Source organism: Fulmarus glacialis, unplaced genomic scaffold (assembly GCF_000690835.1).
Source record: "Fulmarus glacialis isolate BGI_N327 unplaced genomic scaffold, ASM69083v1 scaffold13385, whole genome shotgun sequence".
In the NCBI taxonomy this organism is placed as follows: Eukaryota; Metazoa; Chordata; class Aves; order Procellariiformes; family Procellariidae; genus Fulmarus; species Fulmarus glacialis.
The window spans coordinates 125,360-141,605 of NW_009215032.1; the positions used below are offsets into that span (position 1 = coordinate 125,360).

Genomic DNA, 16,246 nt, shown 5'->3' on the forward strand with positions numbered 1-16,246 from the left:
CCTCCCCTCTGCACAACTTAACCCCTCAATCCCTCTACACAATTACTTGTTATATTGACTAGTGTTCCTTCTCTCAAACTGCTCATTTTCAACACCAGTGCTTGCCATAATCTTTGTGCTTCAGCTCTAATGAACTGGGGGTGATCTTGGAGATCAATGAACAATGAACTAGGCTTGATACTATGCTTGCCCAAATATTTCCCTATTTTCCCCCCATCACAAAAGGTTATTTCCTATCTGTATTTACATATTTCTGACTTATTTCTTTTTCACACAAAATCTGAGGTTTCATTAATATATTTTCAAATGCTTTCAGATGAAACATTTAAAATATAGTATCATTGGTTTCCTATTTAACAAACATCCAAACAGATGACTGAATTAAACAAATCCTAAACTAATGCTGTTAAGGTTTCTGGAAGATAATTCTTAATCTATCACATTGACACAGTCTTAGCTGTAAGAACTATCAATGTTGGTTATGAAGTCAAATACTACATTAGAAGTTTTATTAAAATAAGAACAAATTAAAATTAACTGTGTCATAACCACTGTATTTACAGAAAGAAGTATTGTGAGATACATATGGATAGAGGACTATGCAACAGAACTAGTTATCTTGACTTAAATCCCAGATAAAATAATGGCAAAGCTGTTGCAGGGTTCAACAAATACAGAATTAAAGCAGAGAAAATTAGTTTTAATGTCAGCCAGTCACAACTGTTTCATACAATATTTGAAAACGTATTATATGGGCTTTGAGATTAAGTGCTTCAATAAAAAAAGTAACCAGACAAAATTAATATATCATCATTTCAAAGGAGACTTGCTTCCATAAGATTGATTAAAAACTTAGTTTTATGCAATGCCAATAGAATACATCACATGGATTAAAGAACTAACTACAAAAAAAAAACACCCAATCCGTGGAGAAGCAAATCTGAGAACGTCTGTAGGTAAAGTTTTACTAAAGCCCCGATTACTCTTTCATCAGTATTTGCATCATCACCAATAATAGCTTTATCACCAGTATTTTTTTATGAATAGTTGGTAAAAATATTAAGAAGAAAGACCGTCATCTGGACTGAGAAGAGAGACTTGTCAAGGAAGCAACAAATAGAGAAACACGGTCAAATGCAAAAAGATATAGCTAGGATAAAGGAATCCAGGCCACCCCTACAGAGTAACAAGCAACCATGCCAGCAGCAAAAGTAGCAACTCAAGAGAATCAGCTAACAAGCCACACGTTGCTAGTTGCCAGTGCAGCACTGTGGTAAAAAGGATTTATGTTTTTTCAAAATTTATGAACAGGGGAGGGAGAGTGGAGGAGAGACTAGAAGTCTTCTGGTAAGACACTGAAATACTGTCCACAGTCCTAGAGCCCACATTTTAACAGGGTTGGAAAACTGGAGAAGATGAAAGAAGTATTGATCAGAAGTTACGTCAGAGGCTGGAGAAAAATACTTAGAGACAAAATCTTCAACTTACTACAAAACAACTGGGTTAGCATTTTGAAAAGAAAGAAAAATACATATTCAAACTAGGAAAGAAATGCACAGCCAGAGGCTGGGAAGCTGATGACGGATCCACTAGAAATCCCATACAGATTTTGGGAAAGTATTTTCCCCATCAGAACAAGGTAACAATGGGCACTGCAGATTTTCTCAAATGCACTCCCCCTCACAAACAGAGATTCAGCAGATGAGACCCCTAGTAATAGTTTAATTTTAAATAGCCTTTATTTTTGGTAGAGCTGGTATCTTGATCAAGAGAAATATTATTCCTGATGCTTTTTCCAGGAGCTGGTCAGGTTTGGAGCCCTAAGAGTGTCCCATTTAAAGCCCTCTAGTTCCATTTATCACTCACTATAACGTTTCTATTTCAGGAAAAAACGTCATAAATTCCACCATACTTATGAACGAAAGTAAAGAAGTCTGTGGGTTGGAAAACAGTATTAATATTTCAATAAAATAAACTAGTTGATGTGATATAATAAATCACATTTTACAGTGCAATTTTAGCAACAGATAGCAATCTAAACATCCTTAAAAGCCCCATGAAACTCAAATGCAACAGTAAGTATTCCATAACTACAACGTATAAATCCAAAGCCTTAGGTTATTTACCAGTCCTCAAAATCCAAACATCACTGGGGTTCTATATATCAGGCTTTTAGATTATCTACAGTTCTAATTGATGATCCATAGATGAGGATTATGAAGCAGGACAGAATGTGCACCAAGTCTTTTGAGTACCAAATAGCATATGAACAGCTAATATATGTATGTATTTTTAAATCTTTCCCTGCCCTGCAAACTGTTAAACTTTTCTGGAATCCACAAAGGGACATATAGAGAAAACCATAAAAAAGTGCATTAAAGGCAGTCTGTACTCACTTGTCTATCTCAATACCAAGCGGATTAGCTGGACGAAGAGACAAGGGGGGAATCCCTTTGTTCCTATCAGTACGCATGTCATAATAGTTCATTTCATCCACCCAGACAGCAGACTGATCCAAGATACCTAGAGAAAACAAAGCGCAGATCCTTAAAACAACACGGGCGGTCCAGCACCACCAACTTCTAACATACTGAATTAATTTGAAAAATCCTGATAAATATAAAATGCATGCCTAGGTAATATATTGGAAGATACACAGCAAAACAACCTGGATGCAATTATACTAAATTATTTTATTATAGTGCTGAAGGGGTATTCATGGCTGGGCATCAAAAATTACCTCTTAGAGAGTGTACAGTTTCATGTACATTAAGAGCATTTTCCTGATCATAGAGTATTAGTAATTTTCATTCCTCCAAATATTTTGGTATCTGTCCAAACCTTGCCATCTACTACTTTCAAAATGAGCAATTACCTGGAGGTCTTCTTATTTGCATATTTTAGGGAAGATCCCTTTTCTGTGCCACTCACTCACCAAAAAGTAAGAGAACTTTGGCCACATGCCAAGATGGATTAATCAATGGACACAGGACTGACTTCGTTTCCAAAGCCTTAGCACAGACAATGTGTAAAGGTGAAGCACAGTAGGTCTTGGCCCTCAGCCAAAAATGCAGCCAGCCGTACTCTTGGCCATGTCTTTCTTTAACATACCCATCAGATACTCAACATCAAAAGTTACCCCATACCCCCATCAATTCTCCTCTCCCATCACCAAAACCTTCACTGTGTAACATTTGCACTTGATTCACGTTTTTATTATTAAGATATTAGTACAGCCTGGGAGAAATTATGCATTATTTAACTGTCACTGAACCGCAGAGAACAAAAGCTTAAAATAGTTCTTGTGGGAATCCTTATGTTAGATAAAATAACTACCCAACTTCATCAATGGAGGTGTTCTGAAAGAAACATTTTCAATCCAGAGGGTATTTAGACTGGATTCTAGACTAAGCAGAGGTCCTAGACTGCTTGGCAACATCATTTTAATGGTTAAGCATCTCATGAGAAATACTTAAGACTTTCCGTCTTGCAGGATGGTTTGAATTACAAGTAAGAAACAGCATTGAGGACTCAACTTTCTTTAAAGGATTAACTGTCAGCTCAGGATTTAGGTGTAAAACTCACGAGCTGGTTTACATTTTGCATTTATCTAGTATACTTAAGAGTAATTACTGGACCCGTTATGAATTTTTTTAAACTTTTAGAAGTTTAGTGCTACTCCTTACAGAAAAATAAAGGGCTATCTTTCATTAGCCATTGAGGATTTTATCAGGATGTTGAGATAGGAGGATTAATTTCACATATACCATGAGTTTATCTATGTATATATTTGCACATTTTATTGAATTACTCTGCTTTTTCTAGACAACTGAAGATTGTTCTGAAGTGGATCCATTTTAAACATATATTTTATTTAAAGAGGCACTCAGTCATATATTTGTTTAGCAAAGAAAACAGATGTGAATTTGAACAAGAAAAATACCTATTTTTTCAGGTTTAAGCAGTTTGAAGGAAACAGTTGAAGTTCCTTTGCCACCAGACTTAGTAGTAACAATAATGTCTCCCTTGTCATTTTTAGCCTGTCCGACTCGACACACAATTTTACTGGCAGACATCCATTCAGCAGTTAGCAGACAGTTGTGCCCACAGATTGTTAAACCTGGGAAAAAGAAAAAAGAGAAATATCCTACTGTGAATAGAAGTATCTTTTGAAATTCTGTACTGCAAATACATTTATAATGCTTCATATATTTTACATAAATATATGACCCTTCTCTAGTCCCTTGCAGCCAACTACAGTGAAAGAGTCATGAATAAGTTTTTCAGATGTTCCCTAGGTGACTTGAGGTCTTTTGTCCTAATGCCACTTCATGAGACACACACAGTGCTGCTTGAAGTTTATTTTGATCTCTTCCACCAGTTATGGGCTACTGCAACTTGTACTTCATGTCATACAATAGATCTTCTGTCTGCAGGACGCTAGAGAACTGCTGTTCAGTATTGTACTTATGTGAAACCTCCATCAAAACTGCATGCAAAAAAATCTTTGATAAGTTCACTCTGTGTGACTTTGCATAGCAAAAAAATAAAGAAACTCTGCAAAATATTCATAATGAACAATGTTTCTTCAACCTTCTTTGTTTAGCAGTACTTTTGCAGAGACAGAAGGGTTTTTATGTCAAAAAAAGTATTAATTGACAAATATTCTGTCCCCATCTCTTCTGTACAAAATCCATGATGCAAGAGACTGATTCTGCTAAATAAACTGCCCTTGTTGTATGAAAGAATAGTCATGTAATGTTCATCTATTTCCTTTTCTAAACTTTCTCCTAACAGAAGTACAAATGACAAACTATGAAATAAAAATGCAACGTGTATTTTAGCCATGAAGCTCTCTCATAGAGAAAGACTGTGGCTTATTAAAATATGTCAAGCTTTAGTGTTTAAGAACACTTCTTAACACTGAAGAGTCAAGGTACACCTTAATGTAAGGTCCAAGGCTTCCTAGAGCTTCACATCAGATATCAGTCTGACCAACTGATCAATCTGACTGATCAATCTGATTGCTTCTGGTCAGATCAGGACTCTGGATGCTGGAATAGATGGATTGTTTTCTCAGATCTAGAAGAAAAATTCCCATATTCCTAATCAGAGTTTTGTTGTCCTGAAGAATTGGCAAGATCCTAACTTCTATAGTATCGATTTGGAGAACAACTTCATTAGGTTCTTCTTAAATAACACCCTTACCTAGAAACATTTCCAAAAGGACAAGGCTGTACTAGTGTGTTGGCTGTACTGGAGTACAACTCCCCTGTTGGCTTGGGTTTTGTTTTTAATTTCTAGAAAGCTCTGACCAATTTAAAAAAAATACTTACAGACAGAAAAGGGTCAGCGTATGTGGCTCAGTACCAAAGCTTCACACTTACTTTTTCTCACAATTTAAGTCTCTGACATTACACAGCAGACAAATTTGGCAGTTTTCATGGTTGTCAGATGTAAAAATGCCTTACTCCCTGCCAAAATCTATTTTGAAAATGAAAACAAAAAAAAAAAAAACAAAAAAAAATCCAGAAAGGCACTGAATCTTATTACAACTGCAGGCAATTCTACTTGAGCAAGGAGAGTACATTTGTTTCTTAAAAGATGCCTAAATAAAGCGGGGCGGGGGAGGGGGGAAAACTAGGATACACAGACAAAAAAAGCCTTAAAATAAAAAAAATATTTTGGTTGTTATTTGTTTGCAACATTTTAACCAGGCCAGTTTGCACTTTTCAAAGGGGAAGAAAAAAACCCCCACACATTTATGATGCACAGGTTTTAACCTTAGGTTATATTATTACATCTCTCTTGGTTTAATGCTTGCAACTTCTCTGAAGGAAAAAAGATTGCAGTAGAAACTAAGAATAACTGAAAGAATTTGTCTGAACCATTCATAAAGAGGTTTTCACCTTAGAATTTCAGAGGTCTGAATTCATGCTTAAATTAAGTAATACTTTAAAATCAGTATCTGAGCCGTAGCAATTCAGTAGGGTTAACATTTTTGAACAACTGTTTTAAAGATCCTTGTATCAATTATTTTCTACTCATAGGAGGTTCCTAAGGCTCTCAAGAGAATAAGATCACAAGATCCGACACTTCTGAAATGAAGGGAAACAGCCTTTTTCTGTAACTTAAAAATGCAAAAGAAAGTAAGTCTCTATTAATGTTTTATATACTACACTAAATATGGTAATGGCACGAGACAATTTCTAAAACAAATAAAGGCATGTTGGGGGAGACCTTTTGATAGTACAGATACAACTTTTTTTTTCTCCAAAAAGAGACGACTTCCCTTTAAATAAAACTTCATTTTAATCTGTTGCATGGTACAAAGGTCTTTGAGAACATCATACCCGGGTTCTAGCTTTTATGTGCCCTTCAATAAATGGCCACAAGTAATTCTCTTATTAAGACTTTCCAATTTTGGTTAAGTTTATATATTGACAATTTTACAATGCCTACAAAATTCAGCTGCAAATGCCTTAAAAGACAAATTAAACCTTGAGAGCATAAATATTGCAGGTATCTCCTGGATTTGGCTTTTTGTACCATGAGCTATAGAGTTACAAATAAAAAGTTTACTTGGTTTCAAAGATACAAATAGATTATAAGGCGGCTCTCTTAAATGAAACGAAAAGGCATATTCTTATATCATGTGATATTCTGTTCATACATTAAAAAAAAGTTTCTTGCTTTTCATTTTACTCTAACGCATCTCAAACAGCAGATTATAAACTTTATAAAACCCTCACTTAAACTTGCTTAAATCTCATGCCTACAAAGGCTCACTTTTGCAAGTATTTCCATTCAAGTCACAGGGAATATTTACATGCCTAATTTAACCATGAAAAGAAATCTTTACATGTCTGAGGCCTTAGTCACTTACTGGAGAAAGCTGAGAATTGAGCTGAGGAAAAAAAACAAGGCAATCCATTATTATTTTTTTATTTTTACCTCAAAGCATGAGATTATTAGCAGCTATGTGTTAAAAGAGTTACTCCAAAAAAATCATGAGAAAAAAATATTAGCAGTTAATCAGCTGTAATACTGAGGCACAGTTCAGGAGATATCTTCCTTCCAAGATTCTAGCACTGATCACTTCTAAGAGGATCCTACCAATGAACTATTGAAGTACATCAACCACACAAATACACAGAAGTATACTCACCTATAACATCATCAGTTATTTGATTATTTCTCAATAAAGATTCATTAGTGTACCGCAACCTTGTCTAGCAGCTCAGGAAAATAATACTTCCCCTTTCAAGAGACAGCAAACTGAAGTGAAGAAGAAAATTGTAATAGCTTATGCTTGGCCATAAAGTTCATTGTGGTGGCCAAGAATGGAATTCGGGAATCTTGGTTTACAGCCATGAAGTGAAATACTGTTTCTAGCAAAGCCAAACAAAATTCCAATGGACTTCAGAGGAGTCATGATTCCACAACAAATTAGATAAATTGTCTCTAACATGAATACTGAAGTACACATATGCTTAACTTACAAAAGAAATAAGGGAAATTCCAGTAGTTATAGTTAACTCGGATTTCCAGAAGATTTTACGAAGTCCTTCTCAAAAGGCTTAAGAAAATTAAGCAGCTACATACAGGATATGATCCTCAAGTGGATAAATAGCTTGTTAAAAGATAGAAACAGGGTTACAGTAAATGGCGTGTTTTCACTGAGGAAAGTTTCCACAGGGTATGTGCTGGAATTGCTTACGTTCAATATATTCATAAATGACAAGATAAACAGGTTACAAAGTTTGCTGATGCTATTGATTTATTCAGAATGTAAAGACTGTAAAAACTAGAAAAATGTGGAACAGACCTTATGAGACTGAGTGGATGCACTATAATGTAGATGCTATAAAACAGCAGCTGAAATTCAATGAACAAAGACATGATGCACACAGGCAAAACCTTAAATTCACAGATGACAGGCTCAAACTGACTACTAACCCTCAAGCATTAAATCATGGGACTAGAATAGGCAGAACAACAAAAAACATTAGCTCGATGCTTAGTAGGGGTTATAGAGAAAACAGAATCCTATGGAAGACACATAAAACAAAAGTGAGAGTATAGTATTAATGCCACAGTGCACTCACATCCTGAACATTGCATGTAACCAAGATGATGTTCACCCATCATTGGTAGTGAAACCAAAAGAGATTCACTGAAGAACAACAAGAGGGTCAAAGATATACGCAGAAAATTTAAATATGCTAGGACTTTTCGGCCTGGAAAAGAGGCAACAGAGCAGTGATGATCAAGATCTGTATGGAGAAAACTGATTGCTCCCTGTTTCAATGCAAGAGCTATGATGATTCAAATGAAGTCACCATGTTAAAATCAAAACAGCGAAGGAAATGGTTCCTCACATAATGTGTAGCTAAGTCATTGAACCCGCTTTGTCGTAACTGTTGCAGATACACAAATTGACTTTTATACTAATTCAAGGAATCGCAATGCTCAGTGACTTTCTCAATACATTGAAAACACTTCTGATAGGAAAGTCTCCATGCTGAAATTCTCAATGCCTGGGGAAGTAACATTTACCCTCTTCTAGTACACTCCCATAGGCATTCATTCTTAGCTAGTGTTCAGCACAGGACGTTGAGCCAGGCTAAAAGTTCATCTAGCGAAGTATGGTCATTCTGATTAGTTACACATCAGACAGCATCCCAGAATTTATAGATTCAAGCAATATTTGTGAAAAGGGCATTCCTCATACCATGCAACAGATTTTACCACGCAAAAAAAAAATTCTCTTTTATCAAATCCTAAATGTAATGTTCTACAGTCTCAAAAGAAGTTTTTTTTTTTCCTCCAACTTACCTATGAGGTCTGTAGGCCCAGTCCCCAGATTTTCTCCTCTAATTGTCACTTTTGTCCATGAGATGCCTTCATTGGGAGAGATACCAGTTACAAGCGGGGGCTGCCGTGCTCGAGACATGATGTCTATTCAGTTACTGAAAACTGAGTTGCTTGTATCTGTTCAGCAAGAAACAATCATTTAAAAACAATAATTATATTATGTAAAAACTATTAAAAACCTTTTAAGCTGTTCTTCTAAAATAATAGAGAAAAACATGAATGGAAATATGGAACACCACTCTCAAAGCCTTTTTTGCCACATAAACAATAAAGAATACCTACACCTTCTTTGCACTTCCATTTTTTTTAAGTATAGCTCTAGTTCTGAACTGTAAAGAAGAAGTATATTCAGAGAAATATTAGACCCTCAAAATGCTTAATGAAACTATATATACACACACTCCAAACCACTTATGTTAGAATTCAAATGAGCCTGTTCAATCCTCTATTAGAAAGTTGTTATTGTACTCCTTAGAAAGTTTAGAATTGCTAAGCTCAGTAATAGACTATGATTACATATTTGGATTACTTCCCCATCAAAAGCAGACTTACTGGCACAGACAGTCCCATGGGGAGAAGCCCCCAACACTTACTTGCATAAAGCATCGTAAACTGAGAAAATTAAAACATTACTTACAGGCACTACACTAGCAGAGAATGTCAACAAAACAAATAATATCCCAACAAATCAACAAAAATGTACATAAAATAATCAAAGAAGCATTTCCAGAAGAGTATTCCTTTGCACCTGAAGTTAGGAGTCAACTCAAAACAGTTTAATTAGCTCTGTAATAGAAACACCAATATGCTATGCATGTTATGCAGCCTACGTTTAGTTTACTGTGCAACTTATCACCAATTCCTATGGCTTATTAGCAGTTTCCTTTGTGCAGCTCTGCAGCTATAAGAAGCAGATCAGTAAAACCTGAAGCACGTTAGCTCCCACCAACTTCTTCACATTTACAGCACTTACTAAACATAGAGCCTGCCCATAGGTACACAGGTCCTATAGAAATCATAAGACAGGCAAAAAAGGTTTCTTTTAATGACCTCCACGGTAATTCTGCATCACCTATTCCATTTCATGACTCCTGAATTCTTCTACACAACAACTTCCTTAAGATTCCTAGTAAAAAAATTTCATTTGGTATTCTGGAACTTCTTAAAGTTATTTATGATCAGTTTCTAATAGGAATTATCTGCATTGGAAAGGTAAGAACCAAAAATAACCCATAGGAAGAAGTGTTTTTATTTCTAAGAAAATCCAGGAATGATGAAACCGGTCAGTATTCAAAAACCTTAGGTACACATATAGAACACTAGTGTACACAATTTTAAAAGTTCAGGTTGGTAAAAAAAAAAAAAATATATGTGGAATATAAGCCAAGCTTCATAAGGCTTCTCTTACCTATTTTTATTTTGGATCAAAGTATATTTTCTATTTTTACTTGCAAATAGTCAAGTCCATGAAACACAGAACCTCTGTAAAATCATCCCTAGTGATAAACTGCAGTAAAGTTGCAGTTTCCAAGCAGTTACAAAATACCAGAATTAAGTAAGCTATCTTTGTTTCAGTTGCTTCTGCATATACAAAATACATTCATCGTACCATCATACACCATGCTTCTACACAACCTCCCCAAATTTTTCAGTGTTACTAGATAGATCTGCCATGAGGATCAAAGAAGCTCCCACTGACCAGTTTCTTTCTTCATGTTCTGAAGTTGGAATGCACACTGAAAATGAAAGATGGAAATCGGAAAGGCAGAAATAACGAGGAATATCTTGTGGTGAAGGTAATCAAGTATTGCCCCCGGAACAGGATCCTGTCTCTATCTACACCGCAGATGCATAGCAGGTCGCTACTTATAAAACTTCACAGTAACTTTTTTTCTCCTCGGTTTCTGGGTGTCCAACTTCAGAAGCCACACCTGAAGTCAGTGTGAAATGTACCCTGAACATAGGGAATGCTGCACAACGCTCTGAAATATTCAGATCCTAAATAACCACCTCAAATCTATAAATACATTTGATCTCAAACATCTGTTTCTCAGTTTCACATATTTAAAATAGGAATGCTGTAACACATCTCAAAAGCTATTTCGAAGACAAATTCATTAATACGGAAGAGGCATTTAGATACTCTGAACACCACAAAACTATTAATATCTTTAGAGAACTTTTGAGACTACCTTTGAAGAGCGTGCAGTTAATAAAAGATGCAGATTCCTGTTGAACAAGCAAGAACACAGTAAATTGCAGTAAGCGAGCCATGTCCAATACATGAAAGAAGTCTTTTAAGAGCCCATGATAATACACACAACATACGTCTGGAACTAAGGTGGTTTGTTTTGGTTTTGTGTTTTTAACTGGCAAACCTCATAATATTTCTTGACTGGTTGATTTCACAACATTAAAAATTACATTATGTTTTTAATAAAACATTGATTTCCCACTTTTTTGCAAACAACAAACTGATGAAAAAGGAATTAAATTAGACAGTATCATACGGATGCTCTTTTAAGTCTGTATGTAAGATACTAGAACCTTTTGCATGAACCCAACATGAGGCTAGAGAAGTGAGTAGTCAACAGATGCAGTCTATAATCTTGCGGTTAGAACAGCACCAAAGGAGAGGAGGACTGCCTCAGCAGATTACAAAGCAATCAGCTGACCGTCATCTCCAGCTCTGAAGAGAAAGTTGTGCTCTGGCAGGCAGAGTCCCTCCCTCCTGCTCCATCATGCCCTACTCCTATTTCTTTCCCAGCACTGTTTTTCCCCCCTTACACAGGGACAGACAGTCTCTGCCTCACTTCAAAACTGAGGCCAGGCCCTAGTCTTGCAGCTGAACTATTTCCTGCCCCTATCCTGCCAATTTTCCCTCTGACTTCTTATCCATAAGTTCAAGAAGGGAGGGAGACAGGTGTTAATATCTCAATTCTCCTTTCAAATCCTGACAGCTTGGTAATTCCTCTTCCTTACCTCTCATTCCTTACCCTGAGCCTTCTTGCCCAGATAGCCCACCTGCATTACTATTGATCCTCTTCTTCACCACAGGTGAAAATGATAGACCCAGTCTTCTGTCAGGATCCCTAGTCCTGGAGTCACAAGGCTTGCCCAGCTCTCCTCTCATCTGCACTGCATTCGAAGCTACATTACTACAGCATCACCTGACAAAACAACAGGCAGCACAGAAGAAATAAGCTTCCCAGTTTCCATTGCTAAACCTAACACTACCTGGAGCAACCAGAATCTGAAATTGCAGGGGAAGTCTTGTTTATTCCTATACAATTATAAGATGCATACGCACAGAGGATCAGACCTTTCAGAATTTGAAGTTTCCTCGGGAGTCCTGTGCAAAGAGGATGTTAGAGAAGAATCAGGTGCCTAAGTATACCTAGAGCAAGGAGGACAAACTGCATCTATTCCTCATGATCTTACCTACACAGTCTTTGCAGCTCTTCTCACAGATCCTCAGCAGAGCTCAAAGATATACAACAGCTGTAAAGAAACAGTGGGGTTACATCCCCACATACACACCTAGTCACCTTCTGCAGGAAGCAGCATGTGTCTAGGTACCAGTAAAACAACATAAAACACCTCTTCTACTTTTGAGCAATTTTTTTGTAAAGATTTGTATAGAATGTAAATCAATAACACAAACATAAAAAAAGTCATCTTCAGGAACTCGGTGGTAGTATTGAGAGGAAGAAATCTTGAGGAAAACAAGTAAAATAGAAGCTACTTTGCTATTATTTGGTTGATTTTCTTCCCCCAACCCCCAATTTTATGGTTCCCTTGCATTGCAGCTATTGTTTCTTTCAAAATACCTAGGCACACAGGTAATTGGTTTGAATCAATACCAAAATTCAAAAGTAATATTACAACATATTTTTCTGGATTTCAGAAATTGGCACTAGATCTCCCTTCATGATGAGCTGAATAAATGTAATAAAAATGCTGAGCCTCCTGAGGTCTAATATTTCTTCTAAAGTATTTCCATACTTACTGCAGAATTACTTTAAAATACCTCACTGGAATGAGAAGACCACAGTAAATCTCAACACATCACAAAAGCACTACAGCACTGAGACACACTATTATTATTATTAAACAGCAATTGGTTTCATTTATTTCAAAGAATAAGTGAAGGAACTCTATGGAATCTGTCCTTACTACAAATATCAAACAAATGCTTGGGAGCCTTCAATTAATTTATAATATTTCCTCTCCTCCTTCTTACGACAAAAGCGTCAATAGTTAAAATGACTGAACTGCTTATTGAGAAGCCTCGCCAGTACACTACTGTGGCCCAAAAGCAAGTTCCCAATTTTTTTAAAAATCTTTAAGGCAAAGCTGAAAAAATAATTACTTTTTCCATTTCATGAAAAGATACAATAATCATAGAATAGTTTGGATTGGAAGGGACCTTTAAAGGTCATCTAGTCCAGTCCCCCTGCTGTGGTCAGGGACATCTTCAACAACTACATCAGGTTGCTCAGAGCCCCGTCCAACCTGACCTTGAATGTTTCCAGAGATGGGGCATCTGCCACCTCTCTGGGCAATCTGTTCCAGTGTTTCACCACCCTCATTGTAAAAAATTTCTTCCTTATAACTAGTCTAAATCTACCCTCTTTTAGTTTAAAACCATTCCCCCTTGTCCTGTCTCAACAGGCCCTGCTAAGAAGTTTGACCCCATCTCTTGTATAAGCCCCCTTTAAAGTACTGAAAGGCTGCAATAAGGTCTCCCCGAAGCATTCGCTTCTCCAGGCTGAATAATTCCAACTCTCTCAGCCTTTCTTCAGAGAAGTGTTCCATCCCCTTGATCATTTTTGTGGCCCTCCTCCGGACCCGCTCCAACAGGTCCATGTCTTTCTTGTGCTGAGGGCTGCAGAGCTGGACGCAGTACTCCAGGCGGGGTCTCACCAGAGCATAACTCTATCTTAATATAATTAAGTTTTAGAAAGGAGTTTCTGAGTTCTAAAAGAAGATAGCAAGTTGGTTCCAGTGACTTAACAATCCTAAGTTAAAAAATTCTAAACATTGCCCTAAGGAGAAGTTCTATTCTTTACAAATATGTATTATGTATAAAATAATAATATAAAAAAGCAGCCTTCTTACTGAAAGACTGCTTCTTATACAGACTAGGGGAGATTACATAAAGACAGTTTTCTATACAAGACATTTCCTCTGAGGAGCCAGGCTCGCTGAAGAAGTGTTAACAAGACTATTTTTTTGCAATGGACAATCTTCTTCTACACTAACAGAGGAATTTCCCTCTTTACTCACCCCCATCCTTTTTTTTTTTTTAAAAAACTTCATTTCTTCACAATATCTACCCAACAGTTTAACATGGATGACATCTGTTTGACTGCTCTCACGATCTTGCCCATATTATTCTCTCTATTATTCTGTCATAATTCTTGTTATGAAAGTGCAAGGAGTTAGAAAGCCTCTGCAAAGACCACCTACTACAAAGCCATCTTGAAAAATGCCTTTCATAAACATCATCTTTGTCCATACATGAGCTTCTCAAATAAACTGTCCTCTCATGAAGGTTTGGTTCAAAAAAAAAAAAAAAATCCAGACAATTCTGAGCATTACAAGCTTGCTAAAGAGGGGACATCTTCATTCTTTATCCTGAGAAAAGCCATTTTAAAAACAAATAATGAGCAATGAATTATGGCCCAACATAAGGGAAAATACAAGTCTAGTTGCTTTTTTGGCTTTTGTAAACCTTCAGTTGGTTTAAACCAAGAATTCTTAAATAGGTAAAATGCCAATAAATACCATATCTGTTCTGTAAAGCACAGTACTGCTTACCACTCTGGAAGAAGTATCAGAATACAAAATAAGCGAACAACAGAAGTTCAGGATTTAAGATATTACATTGGCTGGTAAATTCAAATCCGAAAGGAAAACTACAAACATCAAGAAAGCGTGGAACTTTGGAAGACGAGTTACAATTAGGTGCCACCTTACAAATTTCACCAGTGGAAAAATAAGCAGTTGAAATGTTTTAGAGAGGAGTTTCTGACTTCTGAAAGAAGATAGCAAGTTGGTTCCAGTGACTTAACTGAATTTTAAGTTAAAATTTTCAGCGGTACTTTGTCACAGACACTAAACTTAAAAGACTCTCTCTGAGGAAGACAGACTCAAGGTCAATGCAAGTGCCACGGTCATCTAGCAAAGGGAATCTAAGCTGTCAAGAAGGGAGGAAAGAAAAAGCCTATTTGTCATTGCTGAGAAAGTCTAAGCTATAAGCAAGCATGCAAGTCTTCAGGTATCAAATATTTATTTGTTCTCACTCATATATATGTGACAGAATACAATTTTCAAAATTTTGAGGCAGGAACAGCAGGAAAGACCAAAACATCACCCATGTTCAAATCACACCATGCCTCAGATGTTGTTATTTACTTTTTAAAAAACAAACCAACCTGAAACCAGTAGGTGAGGTACTCATCACACTAATATCACAGCATTACATGCTTTCCAAATGAACAGATTTATAAAACGCCCTTTTTTAAACAAGCAATAAATACTCAGATTCCAGAACCCAGGTGATGGCCTTTTCACCTTAAACTACACAAACTTGTGCTTCTACTAAATAAATCTAATAATTTGTTTTCACTAGAAAACCCAAAGAGTCCCCTGAGTACAACACACAACGACAGAGTCAGTGAAGGGACACAGCAAATGACCCCATGAAGGACGACGAAGCAAAAAGCTTCCTACATGTTTGTATTTTGTATTACAAAATGATGAAAAACACTATTGCAACCTTTTCTGTGCTTTATCTTCCCAACAATATAAATTCAGACAGACAATCTACATAAACCAAGATTTAAAACCATCCAAAAAGCAGCACTGTGAAAATAACTGACATTTATTAACCCCTCTGGAGATCTTCAGTGCCCTAGAATTTCCACAGCCTTCAACACTGCATTAATAATACAAAGTCCATTACTGCAAGCCTGCCAGAAAAGACTGGGAAGTGAATAAGCTAAACAATGCTGAAATTCCAAGAGATATTAAGAATCTATGTATGTTTATTTAAATAATAAAAGAAGACTTGTCAATTTAAACAAGAAGTGCTCACGAATCTTACATTTAGGGGGGAAAAAACTCTTCAAAACACCGCTAAGCTACTTATAATGAAAAGATGAACAAACATATAAAAGGGGGTAATTTCACCGTCACACAGAAAAAACAAAGCCTCATTTGTCTTGCCCTGTCATATCCGGCATGTTGATTCAAGCCAATGTTAACACTGACAAACATGTTAACCTACAGGATAACACTACATGGCAAAATCAGTTTCAATTTGGGAAGATGTGCAAGTTTTGCGATGGTGAGGGCAAATGAC

General features: G+C 36.4%; 1 protein-coding gene across 1 annotated transcript in view; it reads right to left on the bottom strand.

The window, feature by feature from the left end:
- EXOC2 (exocyst complex component 2) overlaps positions 1–8,993 on the bottom strand; it is a 116,587-nt gene extending 107,594 nt beyond the window's left edge. The window contains exons 1-3 of the mRNA XM_009578810.1: positions 8,839–8,993; positions 3,944–4,120; positions 2,397–2,523 (exon numbers count right to left, since the gene is read on the bottom strand). Coding sequence (XP_009577105.1) covers positions 2,397–2,523; positions 3,944–4,120; positions 8,839–8,956 — 422 coding nt within the window. The 5' untranslated portion in view covers positions 8,957–8,993. The remainder of the gene's footprint in view (positions 1–2,396; positions 2,524–3,943; positions 4,121–8,838) is intronic.
- Between the last annotated feature and the right edge of the window lie 7,253 nt (positions 8,994–16,246).